Raw genomic sequence first — 14085 nt, 5'->3', positions numbered from 1 at the left:
AACTGTATTTTATTTTGATACTTCTTGTAATTGTTTTTTTCTTACTTTTCTGAGTTGTGAGACCTCTGAGCTTATTTCTCTTTCTCAGTTATTTAAGGAGCTGCAGCCATGGGTGGTAATGAACTGTTAATTTCTGTCATAGCTTACCATAAAGATAAACCTACAAATGCTGCTGGAACATCTGCTCTGGTTTAGTGTTAAATGTTAATTTAAAATCCCTTGTCCTTTGTTTCACAAACAGCTCACAGCACTTGCTAGTCAGGTCAGAAAATACAGAACTGTTGTCTCAATTTTGTGCAGTTTCTTTAACAAACCCACAGATATATTTCTTCATGAAGGCCTCACAGTGAAAATAGGAGACTTTGGTCTGGCAACTGTAAAATCCAGGTGGAGTGGATCCCAGCAGGTGGAGCAGCCCACGGGCTCCATCCTGTGGATGGTGAGCACAGCATTCCCTGCTTTTAAATATAAATATTAAATAAATTTAATATAAAATATTAAATATTTTAAATATTCCTTCTGCAGCTGTCCCTGAGCACTACCTTGGGCATTCAGCTCTGTCAGTCCTGGGTGGATTTTTGTCCCAAGCTAACATGGAACTGGGGAGATTAATTGGGCAAAGTAGGCACCAGGCACCCATGGATTCTCCACTGGGGCTTGTGGGTTATTTTAAATATTTAAAGCTGCCAGTATATCTGGAAATGTATATTAAAAATGTCAAGATGTTTGGTTAAGACTGTTTTGTGCTCTGTAAAATACACACATCACCTGAAATAAAGTTTCAGAAGCAGGAATGTTTTTTTTTTTTCTTTAAAAAAAGTTGTACAAAAAGCCAAATTTCTAAAAAACTTTCCATAAAAGGATTTAAAACTAATTTACCAACGACATGCAGTGTATTTGTGTACATGAAACAGACCTTGGGGAAAAAAAGCCCTGCATATTTGCTCATTGCAGGCTTTTTAAAAGAATGTATTTATTTTAGTCATTTACAGCCCATCTTTGCTGTGCTGTCATAGAAAGGGAGGTTGTTTCTGTTTTTTGGAAGCTCCTGTGATCCCTTATTGTGGTTTATATGCTGTTGTATTTTGCTTTGCTTAGTAATTCTGAGGGAATTTTTTAGGAGGGAAAAAAAAAAATCTTAACCAATGGGAAAGTTCTTCTGATGGTTCACACCTTGTTTTGCTCAGTCATCTGACATTGTTTATTTTAAGAAGCTTCATAATTTGCAAATACATAAAAATGTCCCTGCATTTCTTCTCTGATCTGTTCACTATGTGCTATTTTGTGTTTGGCTTTCACATTTCCTGACCGTGTTTTGGTATCAATTCACTCTTGTGAATTTTGTATTTTTCCCTTTTAACCTTGATACCAGTTTAAGAACTGGTGGTGAAACTTAGGCTCAGCTCTGTGTAAGGTGTAACAGAAGTCAATAAATGTTGCAAATAGAAATAATATTTTTTCTAATGGCAAAATGATTTTTCAGTTTAAGCATTGATATTTTTAATAAGATGTGAAGTAGCCCTGCCTGAACTTCTCCAGAGCCTTAGGCAACCTCATCAAAGCTGTGGGGGTGCCCTTTGCTCACTCATTTCCAGCTGAGCTCACTTCCCAAATCCTTTGCCTCCTCTTGTGCTTTCTGGTTTTGTTGATAATTTGTTTTCCCTGCCAGGCCCCCGAGGTGATCAGGATGCAGGACAGCAACCCCTTCAGCTTCCAGTCAGATGTCTACTCCTATGGAATAGTGTTATACGAGCTGATGACAGGAGAGCTGCCTTACTCCCACATCAACAACAGAGATCAGGTGAGAAACCTCTGCTTCTTGTCTAGTTTTCATCTCTTGAGAATTCCTCACATAGGCTGGCAGAAATGAAGCCAAAAGTCTAAACTCAAGACAAGGCAGTCTTTTACCATTATATTGTGTGCAAAAATATATATTTAGTAACACATCTGGAGTGAAAATGTTGTGAGCTGATTTCTTTCACCTTGGAAATGCCTGCTTTGGTATTGCCAGAACATCCCTGGAGCTGCCAGCAGGAACTGGGGCTTCCTTCCATCAAATGTGACCAGATGTTTTGGCAAATGTCATCACAAAAAAAAAGTCTGCCAAGTTCAGTAGTTCCAGAATGGCAATGGATTTCTTTTTCAGTTAAGCAAAAAAAACCCAATTGTTTTACTGTATAGGAGGCCAGAAATTTGTGATTCCTAGTAATGATGATCATTTTTGTGAAATAGGTTAGCTCTGCTCCTGACATAGAAATGAGAAAGAGTCAGTCATGTTTATATTTCTGAATTACTTTTTTAGTAATTACCTTTCTGGGACACTCCAGTTTATTTCTGCCCATGGCACATCCCCTTGTCCTTGAGGAATGCAGGATAAATACAAATGCAAACCAACTCAAGTGATGTTGACAAGCTGCTTTGTTTCAGCAGTAAATGTGTAACTGAGTGTTCACCTCAGTATTGACAGTGCAGGTACTCAAAGGAAAAAACTCCTTGTTTATAAACATTTGAAGTGCCCTGTTAATTTATTCCCAGGTCACAGCTTTTGCTGCACAGTAAAATACTGCTTTATACATTTGCAGTTATAGGAAATTCCCATTTTGGTGTTAAATATGCTGCTGCTACATCAGGAAGACTGGATGTGGTGCTTTTTACTAAGGGAAAAGTCCCAGTATCTAGTGTCCAGCCTTGGAATATTGAATATTTGTGTTTAGTCTTTGCTGAGCTGTGCTGTTAGCCAGCCAAACCTGCAGGGCTGTGTTGGTGCCCTGTGGGCCTGGGTTTCAGCACCCTGGGGGCACTGAAGCTGCCCAGCAGTGAAGCCCCTTGTGTAACCTGGCTCTTGTGCTGTGGGTTTTTTGCAGATCATTTTCATGGTTGGCAGGGGCTATGCTTCCCCAGACCTCAGCAAGCTGTACAAGAACTGCCCCAAGGCCATGAAGAGGCTGGTAGCAGATTGTTTGAAGAAGGTTAGGGAGGAACGGCCTCTGTTCCCACAGGTGAGTGGGGTCCTGCACAGGAGCTGAGGGGTTTATGGAGAGCCATTAGCACACAGAGTCTGCTCACACAGAAATTTTGATTAATGGGAAGTGCAGCCTGTGTCCTGTTTCTGTCTTTATTCATAATGTAGCTCTTGGCAGTTTGAGTTTTGCTTGACTTGCAGTTTGTGTGAAGTCCAGGAACACAACCTGCAGCTTGTGTGGGCTGAGGCTGTGCTGGGCTGACACCAGAGCAGCCTTTCAACCCCTGATGTATCTAGAGAGACGCCAAACCCACCCTCACGCCCTCACAGTGAAATCTGTCTCTGGGTATCCATTCTGCTTTGGAGTAGGGTTGAGGGAAATGAGAGGCCACTGCTCCTTTCCTTCCCCACAACTCTGAACAAGGAAACAAAATCCACTAGCGGATGTAAATTCATGGAGCAATTTTTTGCTATTTTTACAAGGGAGGCTTTAGCTTTTCCTGTCACCATGGGGATGGGGAAGGTACTTTCTTATACTCATTAATGATGAGTAATTAATTAATTAAACATCAGCAATTGTGGAAAAAGTAACTTATTGCTGTTGCAGTCAAGCATTGTTTAGAAAGTTCTTTTTAAATGTCAGTCAGAAGATGCAGCTCTTTCCCTGTTCCTCTGCTGGAGGGTAGTTTGGATGCTTAATTGTCCCTAATGTCTGTGAACTGATGCGAAGCACCCTCCCACCCTCTGAAACTCTCCAAGGCCCTCACAGCAACTGACAGTGGTGGGCAGAGTTGGGTTCGGTGTTTTTAGTGCCCCACAGAGCATTAATTCAGAACTTAAAGCCATAATTCAATCGGGTAAGAATTAAAAGAGTTAATGAATGATTAAATGGGAGCAGAGGGAGCTGCAGGCCCCAGAGGCCTCTCTGAGCTGCTCTGACACTTCTCCCCTCTCAGCCCCCAGATTACCAGGCCAGCCCAGAGATATGAGGCCTTGAGGGGAGGCATGTCAGGAGATGGGCAAAGATGCAGAAGAGGCTCTAATCCCTGATGTAATTGTCCAGCTTCTTTATTCCATGAGATGAAGGGGGAAAGAGCGAACAGGAAGGGACATGGCCTTAGCTAGGCTCTGGACAGGGGGTCGGGGCAGGAAGGAGGGGACCACATTTACCTGATCAGAGTCACAGGGGTCCCAGGAAAAAGGGGTGTCCTGAGCACAGCGTAACGCTGCTCTTTCCCCAGATCCTGTCGTCCATCGAGCTGCTGCAGCACTCCCTGCCCAAGATCAACCGCAGCGCCTCGGAGCCGTCCCTGCACCGCGCGGCGCACAGCGAGGACATCAACGCGTGCACGCTGACCTCCACGCGGCTGCCCGTGTTCTGAGCTGCCCTGGGCGTGTCCGGGCTGCCCTGCCCCGCAGCAGCAGCAGAACGGAGCGGTGCCTCTGCTCCCGCCTCGCTGCCCGGCTCCTCCGGCAGGAGCCTCCGCGTCCTGCACAGCGCCTGCTGCGGACTCGCGCGGTTCTCAGCTGCAGGGACGCGGCTCCTCATTGCCTTTGCTACCACCTCTTGTTCTGGGAGAGGTAACAGACTACAAATCAAGAGATCTATTACTATTTTTTTAATAGATGCACTTGAGCCTTATTTTCCCCTTCCCAGAAGTGATGGCTGTTTCTTGGGCAGTGGTTCTGGCTGGGTTTGCTCTGTGCTCAGTGAGGTGGCTCTGTGGACAGGTGATGTTCTGGTGCTCTGACTGCCCCGTGCCAAGTGTCACCTCACCCCAGGGAGCTGTGCCTGGAGTGGGAAGAGGAAATGACTCTGGAAATCGGCTCCTGCCTAAGAGCTTCACCAAGCCAATGAAATAAGTTCAAATGCTAATTCAACACAAAATAGTTTTGCAATAGTTTTGCACATAGAAGAAAAACTCTTGCAAAAGGATGGAATCTGTTGTGAATTGTCCTGCTCAGAGAAGGAGGTGAGCCGGTCCTGCTTTGGTCACCTTGGGAAGCCTCCCAGCTGCCTTTGGTACTATGGACCTGTTTGTGCAGCCCAGGCAGGGTGAGTGAGGAATGCTGGGCTGGGGGCTGGAAGGGGCTGGGCATGTCCCACCTCCTGCAGAGGCTGCATCCCAGCGGAAGCTGTCGTCCAAGAGATGCACTAGCAAGAGGAAACTGAGCATATACAGTTTTTCTTGTTGATTTGGGTTTTAATTTTGTTTTTATTGCTCCTGAGAAAATGCATTTATTGTAAGCCAAGGTTCCTCTGATTATCTTATTTTAATAAAATAAATTAAATTTTAGGTTTAAGATTCATTGTCATCATTTTAATGTAGTCATCCACAGTTCAGAGTGGGACATCTGCATTTGGAAAACACAAGAAATGACATTCTGAATAATTTTTTAAAAGTAAGTGATAAATAATAGCAGTGCAAGTAAAAACACACTTGTTAAAACAACCTCTACATTTCCAGTCACAGGACAAGACAGCTTTTTGTACCGTAGTGATCTTTGAGCAGCAGCTGCTTTGGACGACCCCCTGATGTGCTCTCAGGCTCTTGCCCTGCACCACTTTGGCTCAATTTTCTCTTTTATTGAGAGGTTTTTATGTTGGCTGAACTCCATGGAGGACAGGAACAGGTGGGTGAATCTAAAAATGGGTGTTTTCAATGTAAAATGTGGTTATTAGGGCACGAATGGAGCCCACTTTGGGACTTCGCCTTTCTGTGGGTGCAAACAGGTTCTGGGGGGTCAGGGAGTGGGGAGCGGGGCTGGCAGTGCCCTCTGGCACCTCCACCCCAGAGCTGCTGGGCAGATCTGCTGCCTTGGCTGGGAACTGTGACTGTCCCCCTGTGCACCTCTCCCAGGAATGCCCAAACAGCCACTGCAGCCTCTCTGCAGCAGCAGAAACTCACAAAGCTCCTGTGCAGGGGAGGAGAGCCAGACACAGAAATCACCTCCAGTTTGTCCCCAGAACATTCTGTAACAGAACTTGAATCCCTGGGTGATAACTGAGAATTCATGTAAGCTTTGCTTCCTGAATGGTAAATTGAGTCTCCATACAGTTTTGCAAGGCTTTTAACAATATTACTGTTTTTTTTTTATGTACTCCTGACAGTATTTCTGGAGAAAAAAATTATGTGCAGGAGCAGATGGAAATGAGCTTCAGTGAGAGGATGAGGGCTGGGGAATTACTCTAGGGTAGAAAGGGTGTTTGGGTGTCCTTAAACATTGATCTTGGTGTGTGACACCCCTCTTAGGGATAATTTACCTTCTGCTTTGTAATTACTGCTGACCAGTTGCACTGATTGGGCTTCAGACCTTCGCTAGGCCAGTTTTACCAAGAAACTGGGAATTGATGTTACAGCCACTGCCAAGGCCAGTCCTGACTGCAGTGAGCTAAGTATCACCTGTAGGGGGATAGTGAGGGGACAGTTTAATTTCCAGCTCAGAACAGAGGGCACAGCTGGCACAGGGAGGAGCCCCTGACCCAGAAGTGCCAACAGCACTGAAGGGACAATCCAGGAGTCACTGCTTTGGTGGCAGCTGAAGATGTGGAACCCCAGATTAAGGCTGCTGCTGGTCCCTCCCAGCTGGGAGCAGACCCTGCTGTCACTGCCCCAGGGAGGGCCCTGTGTGCCCAGCTGGCACAGCCTCCTGCCCAGCTCCCTCTGAACACCTTCTCCTTCAGCATTTCCCACCCTTGCTGGAGGAAGCTGTGACCATCACTGGTCCACAGGTGGTGATTACAAACCTTACAAACCTTTCTGCTCTTGGCCTTCCTTTCTTACACAATTTTAAGTATTATTTTTATGCTTTTATATTGCTGTAGATAATAACCAAACCAGTTAACACACCTGCCTTCCATTGCAACCAAACTGTTCTAAAATAAACCCCACATCTCTATCTGTATTTACAAGCCCTGCTCAGTGTCTCACTCCACCCCCAAGTGATTTACAAGGACCTAAGTCAGTGGCAGCTCATGCTCAGCTGTGTCCATGCTGTTACTCAGCAGCCACTGCAGTGCACACTGAATTCTTGGTTTAAATTTCAAGTTAGAACAGTTGACTTGGCAAAATTAACTTCTGGTACCAGATTTCACAATCAAGCTGCCTTTGCCACACCAACAGAAATCCCGTTTTTAACAAAGGCAGAATTCAGTAACAATTCTGTTAACTCAGCAGAGATGTGCACAATCCCTCAGCCCTGGGCCTTGGGCAGTGCTGGGGAAAAGGGGAATGGAGGCACTGAGCTGCTGCAGAGCCACTCCTGGCTGTGGGGCAGGGCTGGCTGGGTTGGTGAGGACAGCTCCTCTCGTGCTGCAGCTCCCAAGCTCCAGTTGTGCCAGAGTTCAGGAATCAGTGCAGCTGCATTTGCCTCTCAGCAGGAGCCACTGGTGCCTCCCAGCACTGGGTTAGTGTGAAACAGGGCTGGGAACTCCCTGGCAGCACCTGAGAGCCAGGCCCTGCCCAGGGATTCCACCAAACTGCTCTGAACTCCAGGGTACTACTTGAGGTATAATGTACCAGCTCCTTTTTAAGGAGAAAACCCTACACTGACCATTATTCCCAGTGGGTTTTGTTGTTATACATTTAGCTGTTTTAGTGGAGGAAAAAACCCAAAAGCACCCAAACTCTAATTAGCAACAGTTTTTACCAGCTTAAGCTTTCACTGGACCTGTACTTACACTACCACTCAGCTCACAAGACAGCATGTTAGGCCAGAGAGGGAGAAAACCCTCCTGGGATTAAGGGATTTTTTTCCATGCAGCCAATTTTTTTTTTCTTTTAAATATATTTTAGTCTTTTTTTGTTGTTGCCATATAAAAACTATCTGTAAACTTTACCAGGACTGCACAAGTAACCACCAGGGCACGTTTTGTTCTACCTGTGCTGCAGAGAGTAAAAGCATGGCTGGCAAGCAGCTGCACTGCTGGGCTCAGAGGGGCTGTGTGTGCTCCCTGGCAGCAGTGGGATCCTCCTCAGCCCCAGAGAGGTGCATGAACAGCTCCCCCAGCTCCGTGACCTCGGCGTCGGGTGTGCTCCTGCTCTCCCTGTCCTCGATGAAGTCCCACAGGCGCACGGAATTGAAGAACTGCAAGAGAGAAAAAGCTGCCTGAGCACCAGCAGCCAGCCCACGCTGGCCTGGGCAGGTGTCTCCTCCTTCAAACCAGTCTCAGAGCTGGGTTTGAGCTCAGGCTGACAGCCTGTCCCAGAACAGGCGCTGAGGGGACACAGCTGGGGCAGAGGAGAGGAACTGTGAGTACTGTGGGTGAAAGCTTTAAGGGCAGAATTCCTCTGAGGAAAGGTTTGGACTGGTGGAAAAAAACCAAGCAATGCTATTTTGTAGTTCAACGAGAGGTGCCTTCCACCTCCAAGAACAAACCTTTGCCAAGGGAACAGTGAGAGGGCTTTCCTCCCTTGTCCTGCATGGCAGGAAGCATCCCCAGCAGGGAGGGCTGGGGACAGCAGGGCTCCCTTACCCGCACTGTGCCCTCGGAGCTGAGCTGCTTCCGGGGCTTCTCAGGCTCTGCTCGGGTCCCGTCGGGATAGGCGTGCAGGTACAGACACTTCCCTCCGAAGGGACACGTTCCCTTGCCTTGCTCAAAGTACTTGCAGGGCTTTTTCCTGAGTTCATTGCAAGAGAGAGGGTTATTGCCTTCAGCTGCAAGGGAAGGAGGTGCACTTCAGTCCCCACAGCCTCAGTGATGCCCTGGTAACACAGCCAGAGCTTTGGCCTCCCATTCCTCAGCTGAGAGCAGTGAAACTCTTCCATTTTCCTTCCCCATTTGCTCTCCTCAGTCACCAACAACCTTGCAGGCAATTATGGCTGAGGGATGCACATGAAGTCAGTTTTGGCTTCGACAGTTCTGAGCAGAGGGAGGCTGAATGTGTGAGCTACAATTACACAGCCACAGAGTGAAGCACAGGTGTGAGCAGAGATGAGCAGCTCTCTGCAGAGTGGTCAGTAATTACAGTAAACTGAAAAATAAAGGCTCAGCAATTGCCCGAGTCTTAGAGCAGCTAAAGAATAACATGAGGAGTGTGGGTGGCTGCTGAACTTACCCCACTCCCTGCTTAAATGCTTCAATCAGCTCATTCTTCTTCTCCTGCTCTTCCACCCAGTACACGCTGGGGATGACAAACTCGGAGATCACCCTGCACTCGGGGCAGGACCTGGAGGAACAAGACAAAGCAGAGATGCTCTGGTACCTCCCCAGACTGAAACCCTCCACAGAGCTGGCACAGGATCCTCCTGAGAGAAAGGGCATCTCTGGCACCTCAGGCAGCACACACCTCCTCCCACGTTAGCACAGCACTTTGCTGGGAGTTCCAGCTGGAATTACCCTCCGGGCACCCAGGGCTTTGTTTGTTTCTGGACTTGAGCAAAAGCAGCAGGGACTTCCTCAGTGTGCAGAAACAAACTGTGTTCTGGGAGTGCAGCAGGAAGCCAAAACCACAAATTAAGATGTCACAGCCTTTTGAAATGCAAAGAGCTGAGGGTCACTTCAGTGAAATTTGGAGTGAAAGTTGTGCAGAAAAGTCTATTTTGGTAGAGGACTGAAAATATTTCCCACCTTTTCTTCAGCATGTTTGTAACTTGAGATGCTTCAAGAAGGAAGCTTCCCTAATTGGATGTTTTAAATTCTCTCCGAGGGAGAACATGTTTGGAACACATTTTTTGTAGAGCTAGAAGATAAAGGCATTTACTGAGACAGATAAAAGTGTGCTAAGTGAGACATTTACCTGGACCAAGCTGTAATTTAGGGGAAAATCCTATAATTAAGCACATACATAGGAAAAAATGGGAGTTCTTACTGAAGTCCCTCACTGAAGTGGGCACTGTAGTGATAACAGCTGCTCCATCAGCTCGTGCCACAGGTAGATGGTTATTCTAAAGATTCTGTGTCTGCTGCTCAGCACGGGGGACACCAGGACACTGCCACATGAGAGCATTCCAATCTCAGTTCTGAGCCCAGGAAATGAGGCATTTCACAAGGGGCAGAGTTTTTCCAGGTCCCAGCTGTTCCAGAGTTCGCTCTGCCCACTGAACACACCATCAGAGAGGGCTGAGCTGCCACTGGCCAAAGCTCCCCCACAGGGCTGTGGAATGAAGGGAACTGCCCCAAAGGATACCCAGTGCACCCTGATGCTGTGCAGGCAGCTCTCAGCCCAGCCCTGGGCCTGGCAGCACCTGGAGCAGGTGCAGCCCCCCAGGCCGTGGCAGGTGCCAGAACTCACTTGATGATGGGGTTCTCAAACTGCTTGGCACATCTCCACTGGCGGATGCAGGACAGGCAGTACGTGTGGGTGCAGTTGGACAGGATCCCAAACCTCCTCTCTGAGGCCGAGGGCTTCTCATACACCACCTCCATGCAGATGCTGCACACCTTGTCCTGGCTGGCCTGGATGGCAAAGGCCCTCTCCATGTCGTGCTCGAACGTTGCCATGCACATCTGTCAGGGGAGAGCCACTGTGAGTGCCTGCCTGTCACACCAAATTCCCTCTGGAAAGGATCTACTGCAGGGAAAACATGGAACACTCACTGGGGGCATCATTCCTACCTGTCACTGTCAGGGTTTAATTTAAACAACATTAAATTCAATCATGCATTTCAGCCTTCAGTGTTCTCCCAGCTGTCAGAAATAAAGATGCCAGGGTGCTTCATTCACCCCTTTCTGCATCTCTGTCAGGCAACAGGTACTGAATTATCTGATGCTTCAAACATCCCCAAAAAACATCTCACTAAATAGGTGCCACACTCAAGGTGTTCCTCTGAGTACAATTAAGGCCACACTTGTACACCAGATGTTAATTTTTCCCCAGTTAAGGAATTACTCTCTTATTTCAAGCTTTCCCACAGCAGTGACAATCCACAGCCCATTCCCTCAGCACTGCAGGGCAAGCTGGTGCCTCAGAGACCTCCCAAAGAGATTCTCCTGGGAGACCCTCAGGGTGCTGTGGGAGAAGGCTGCACGAAGATGGAATGGCAAAACCCCCGAGGTGCTGCCTGCAGCATCGCTGCCCATTCAGCTCCAGAGGCTTCAGCTGACCACTCCTAGCACATTCTCCAGAGCAGCAGTACAGCAGCAGCTCCATCTTCAGAGCAGCCAGCCCCAACCCTGCCCTGAGCAGAGCAGCCCCCCCAGCTCCCCCTTTACCATCTCGTGGGCCTTCCTCTGCTCCTGGTCGAAGGGGTGCAGCACCTGGAGGCCGCAGATCTCGCAGAGCTCCCCGTGCAGGTAGAGGCAGCGCTCCCCGAAGTGGCAGGCGCCGGCGGCGGCGTAGGGACACAGCTGCTCCGCGGCGCCGGGGCAGCCGCCGGGCCCCGGCTCCTGCAGCCCGCTGCAGATGGCCTCCAGGTAGGAGTGGGGCTTGTCCTCCTGGCTGTCCCCGGGGCTGCCGCAGCACAGCCCGGCCCCGGGGCCGCCGGGCCGCTGAGCGTCCTCGCTGGGGCCGCACAGGTCTGCGGGGACAGCGGGGAGCACTCACAGCCCTGCGGGCACCGCGCCGGGCACCGCTCAGCCCCGCACCGGCACTGCTGGCTGCCCTGGGGCCATCCCTGATCCCCTGCTCAGGAGTCACAGGGATTCCCCCAGGCTGCCTGGTGTTTATTCAGCTGTGCTCTGGTCACTGACTGGCTGAAAAACCACAGAACCACTACAGCTGGACGATCAGCAGGTCTGACCCATCGCCACTTTGTCACCCCGTCCAGAGCCCCGAGTGCCACACCAGCTGTCCCTCGGACACCTCCAGGGCTGAGGAATCCCTCCCAGTGCCTGCCCATTCTCTCCATGCAAAGCACCCCCACCCCGATGCCCAGCCCCAGTCTCCCAGGCCGTGCTGCTGCTGACTGGGAGCAGAGCCTGACACTGCCCCGCTCATCCTCCTGTCAGGGCGCACAAAGCACTCCCAGCCGGGGGAGCAGGACGGAGGCAGGCACTGCCCGGAGCACCGAAAAGGATGGGCAGGCGGTGCCTGCAGGAAGGAGGCTCCGGCAGGAGCCCAGGCCGACCTTGAAATCCCGATAACCGCAGGAGACACCACCCCCTCCCCGCGGCCCCGAGCCCAGCAGCCTCCCACTCACTTCTGTCCCGCAGCACCAGCGTCCTCTTCTCCCTCCTGCTGCGCGGGGCGCCGGGGCCGGGCTCGGGGGGCGCCCGGGGGCTGCCCGGGGCCGCGGAGGGCGGCGGGGCCGCGGCTCCGCCCGCCGGAGGGAGCCTCACGTGGTCATACCTGCGGCACGGAAACGGCATCACGGCCCGCACCCGGACACCCAACCCACAGCTGCCCCGGGGGAAGGATCCCAACAGCCGGGAAACCGGGGAGAGACCCTGGGGGAGCCGGGGACACACCCCAGGGAAACCGGGGACACAGCACAGCAGCAGAGCAGGAGCAGCCCGGGGAGTGAAGGGGCTGCTCCGGCCGTACTGAAATGCTACAGTATTTTCAGGGGAACAGAAATATTCCCCATCTGTGCATGGGCCTGGACACGTACCCCAGTGCCCAAACTGCAGCCAGGAAAGCACACGCAGCCTGCAGCCAGCCCGGAGGAGCTCAGCCCAGCCCGGAGCAGCAGATGGAATCAGTGATGCCCAGAGCCTGACCCTGGTGTGGCACAGGGACCAGACAAGGCAGGGAGCTCCCAGGGGAGCTGCGGGCTCCTCAGGCAGCAGGGAATTCCCCAGGAAGCAATCCATGCCCGGTACTCCTCAGAGCATTCCCCTGGCAGTTTTAACCTCACACTCAGGGAGAGCTGTGGGACTGCTCAGCCCTCCCACCCAGCCAGGGGAACACGAGGAGGGCACTTTGCTCCCAGGCAGAGCTAAAGTTCCAAAACTGCACTGGAAGGGCAGGAGGGAGCTGCACCAGGAGCTCCCATCCTCTCCAGCAGCACCTGCAGCTCTGACTGCAACAACGGGGTGGAAAACACACCTGAGACCCAAAGCTCCATTTCTACAGAGCAAAGCAATCCCTGAAACTGAGCCAGAGCAGAACTCTACCACTGGAGGACAAAGCTGCTTTATGCTCTGGCAAAACTGACATTTAATAAATTCTTCCCCTGCCCCGGTGCTCCTTGCTGGCCCTGGGGGAGGCTGCCAGGCCAGGAGGTGCCGGGGGCTTACCTGCAGCGGGAGCCGTAGGCACACTGCCCCTTCTGGTAGTACTTGCAGATGGTGGAGGATTTGCTGGTGGCCAGGTCATGGGAGAAGAGGCACTTGCTGCCCTCCCGGCACACGCCCTGCAAGAAGTACCTGCGGAGAGACGCGCTCAGGGCGGGCGCTGCCGCGGGAGCACCGCCTTTGTGTGTTTGTGTGTTTGTGTGTGTGTTTGTGGGGCAGCACCGCGGCTGGCAAAGCCCCTCCAGCCCGGCCCGGCCCCGCGGCTCCGGCCGTGCCCCGCCTGCCCCGGGCAGAGCGCTCCGCGCTCACCCCCAGCCGCGGGGGCTGCCCGCGGCCCCTCCGCTACCCGAGCGCCCTCCCCCGGGCAGAACCCCCGAGAGCCGCTCCGCGCTGGCCCCGCCGCTCCCGGGCAGCGCCGGGACGGGGCTCGGGGCACCCACGGGCCCCGGCTCGGCCCACACGGCCTGCGGGGCCGGGAGCGGGACCGGGCGGCTCCAAGGGCCCGGGGCGGGGTCTGGGGGCTGTGAGGGCTCCGGCCCGGGCCGAGTGTGGGGGGCGGGAGAGCGGAACGAGGCGCGGGGCAGGGCCCGAGGCGGTGCCGGCGGGGTGCCCGAGGGCCGTGCGGGCTCTGAGGGCTCTGGGGCTCTGCAGGCCGTGCGGGCTCTGACGGCAGGGAGGGCTTAGAGGGCCGTGCCGTCTCTGAGGGCTCCGAGGGCCGTGCGGGCTCAGCGGGCCCTGCGGGCTCAGGAGCTGTGAGGGCAGTGGGGGCAGTGAGGGCTCTGAGGGCTCAGGAGCGGTGAGGGCTCTGAGGGCTCTGAGGGCTCTGGGCCGTGCGGCCGCGGCTCGCGCTCACCTGCACGTCACCTGCTTCGTGCTCATCGTGCGCCGCACTGCCGGGCCCGCCCGGCCCCGCGCGCCGCGCGCTGAGGTTCCGCGGCGCGGGGGGGCGTGGCCGCGGCCCCTCCCCTCCCCGCGGCCGCGTTTCCGGCCGGACGGCGTTCGCCGG

At 52.3% G+C, this 14085-nt stretch overlaps 2 protein-coding genes across 8 annotated transcripts in view; one reads left to right on the top strand and one right to left on the bottom strand.

Moving 5' to 3' along the window:
- The window catches only part of RAF1 (Raf-1 proto-oncogene, serine/threonine kinase), a 63821-nt gene extending 58562 nt beyond the window's left edge, over positions 1–5259 (top strand). For all 7 annotated transcript variants that reach the window (XM_085590772.1, XM_077786047.2, XM_021530451.4 and 4 more), the window contains 4 exons: positions 321–439; positions 1670–1801; positions 2865–2999; positions 4204–5259. In XM_085590772.1, the coding sequence (XP_085446898.1) occupies positions 321–439; positions 1670–1801; positions 2865–2999; positions 4204–4344 (527 nt within the window). In that variant the 3' untranslated portion in view covers positions 4345–5259. The remainder of the gene's footprint in view (positions 1–320; positions 440–1669; positions 1802–2864; positions 3000–4203) is intronic.
- Positions 5218–14083, bottom strand: MKRN2 (makorin ring finger protein 2). The gene is made up of 8 exons (XM_021530454.3): positions 13933–14083; positions 13083–13211; positions 12044–12192; positions 11118–11422; positions 10198–10412; positions 9022–9132; positions 8439–8583; positions 5218–8050 (listed from the first exon to the last, which is right to left on the bottom strand). The coding sequence occupies exons 1-8, from the start codon at positions 13956–13958 to the stop codon at positions 7895–7897; spliced, it is 1236 nt and encodes a 411-aa protein (XP_021386129.3). The 5' UTR covers positions 13959–14083; the 3' UTR covers positions 5218–7894.
- Between the last annotated feature and the right edge of the window lie 2 nt (positions 14084–14085).

Source organism: Lonchura striata, chromosome 12 (assembly GCF_050655825.1).
Source record: "Lonchura striata isolate lonStrDom1 chromosome 12, ASM5065582v1, whole genome shotgun sequence".
NCBI lineage: Eukaryota > Metazoa > Chordata > Aves > Passeriformes > Estrildidae > Lonchura > Lonchura striata.
Note: the sequence above shows the minus strand (reverse complement) of the source record. Positions and strands in the feature narration are given on the sequence as shown.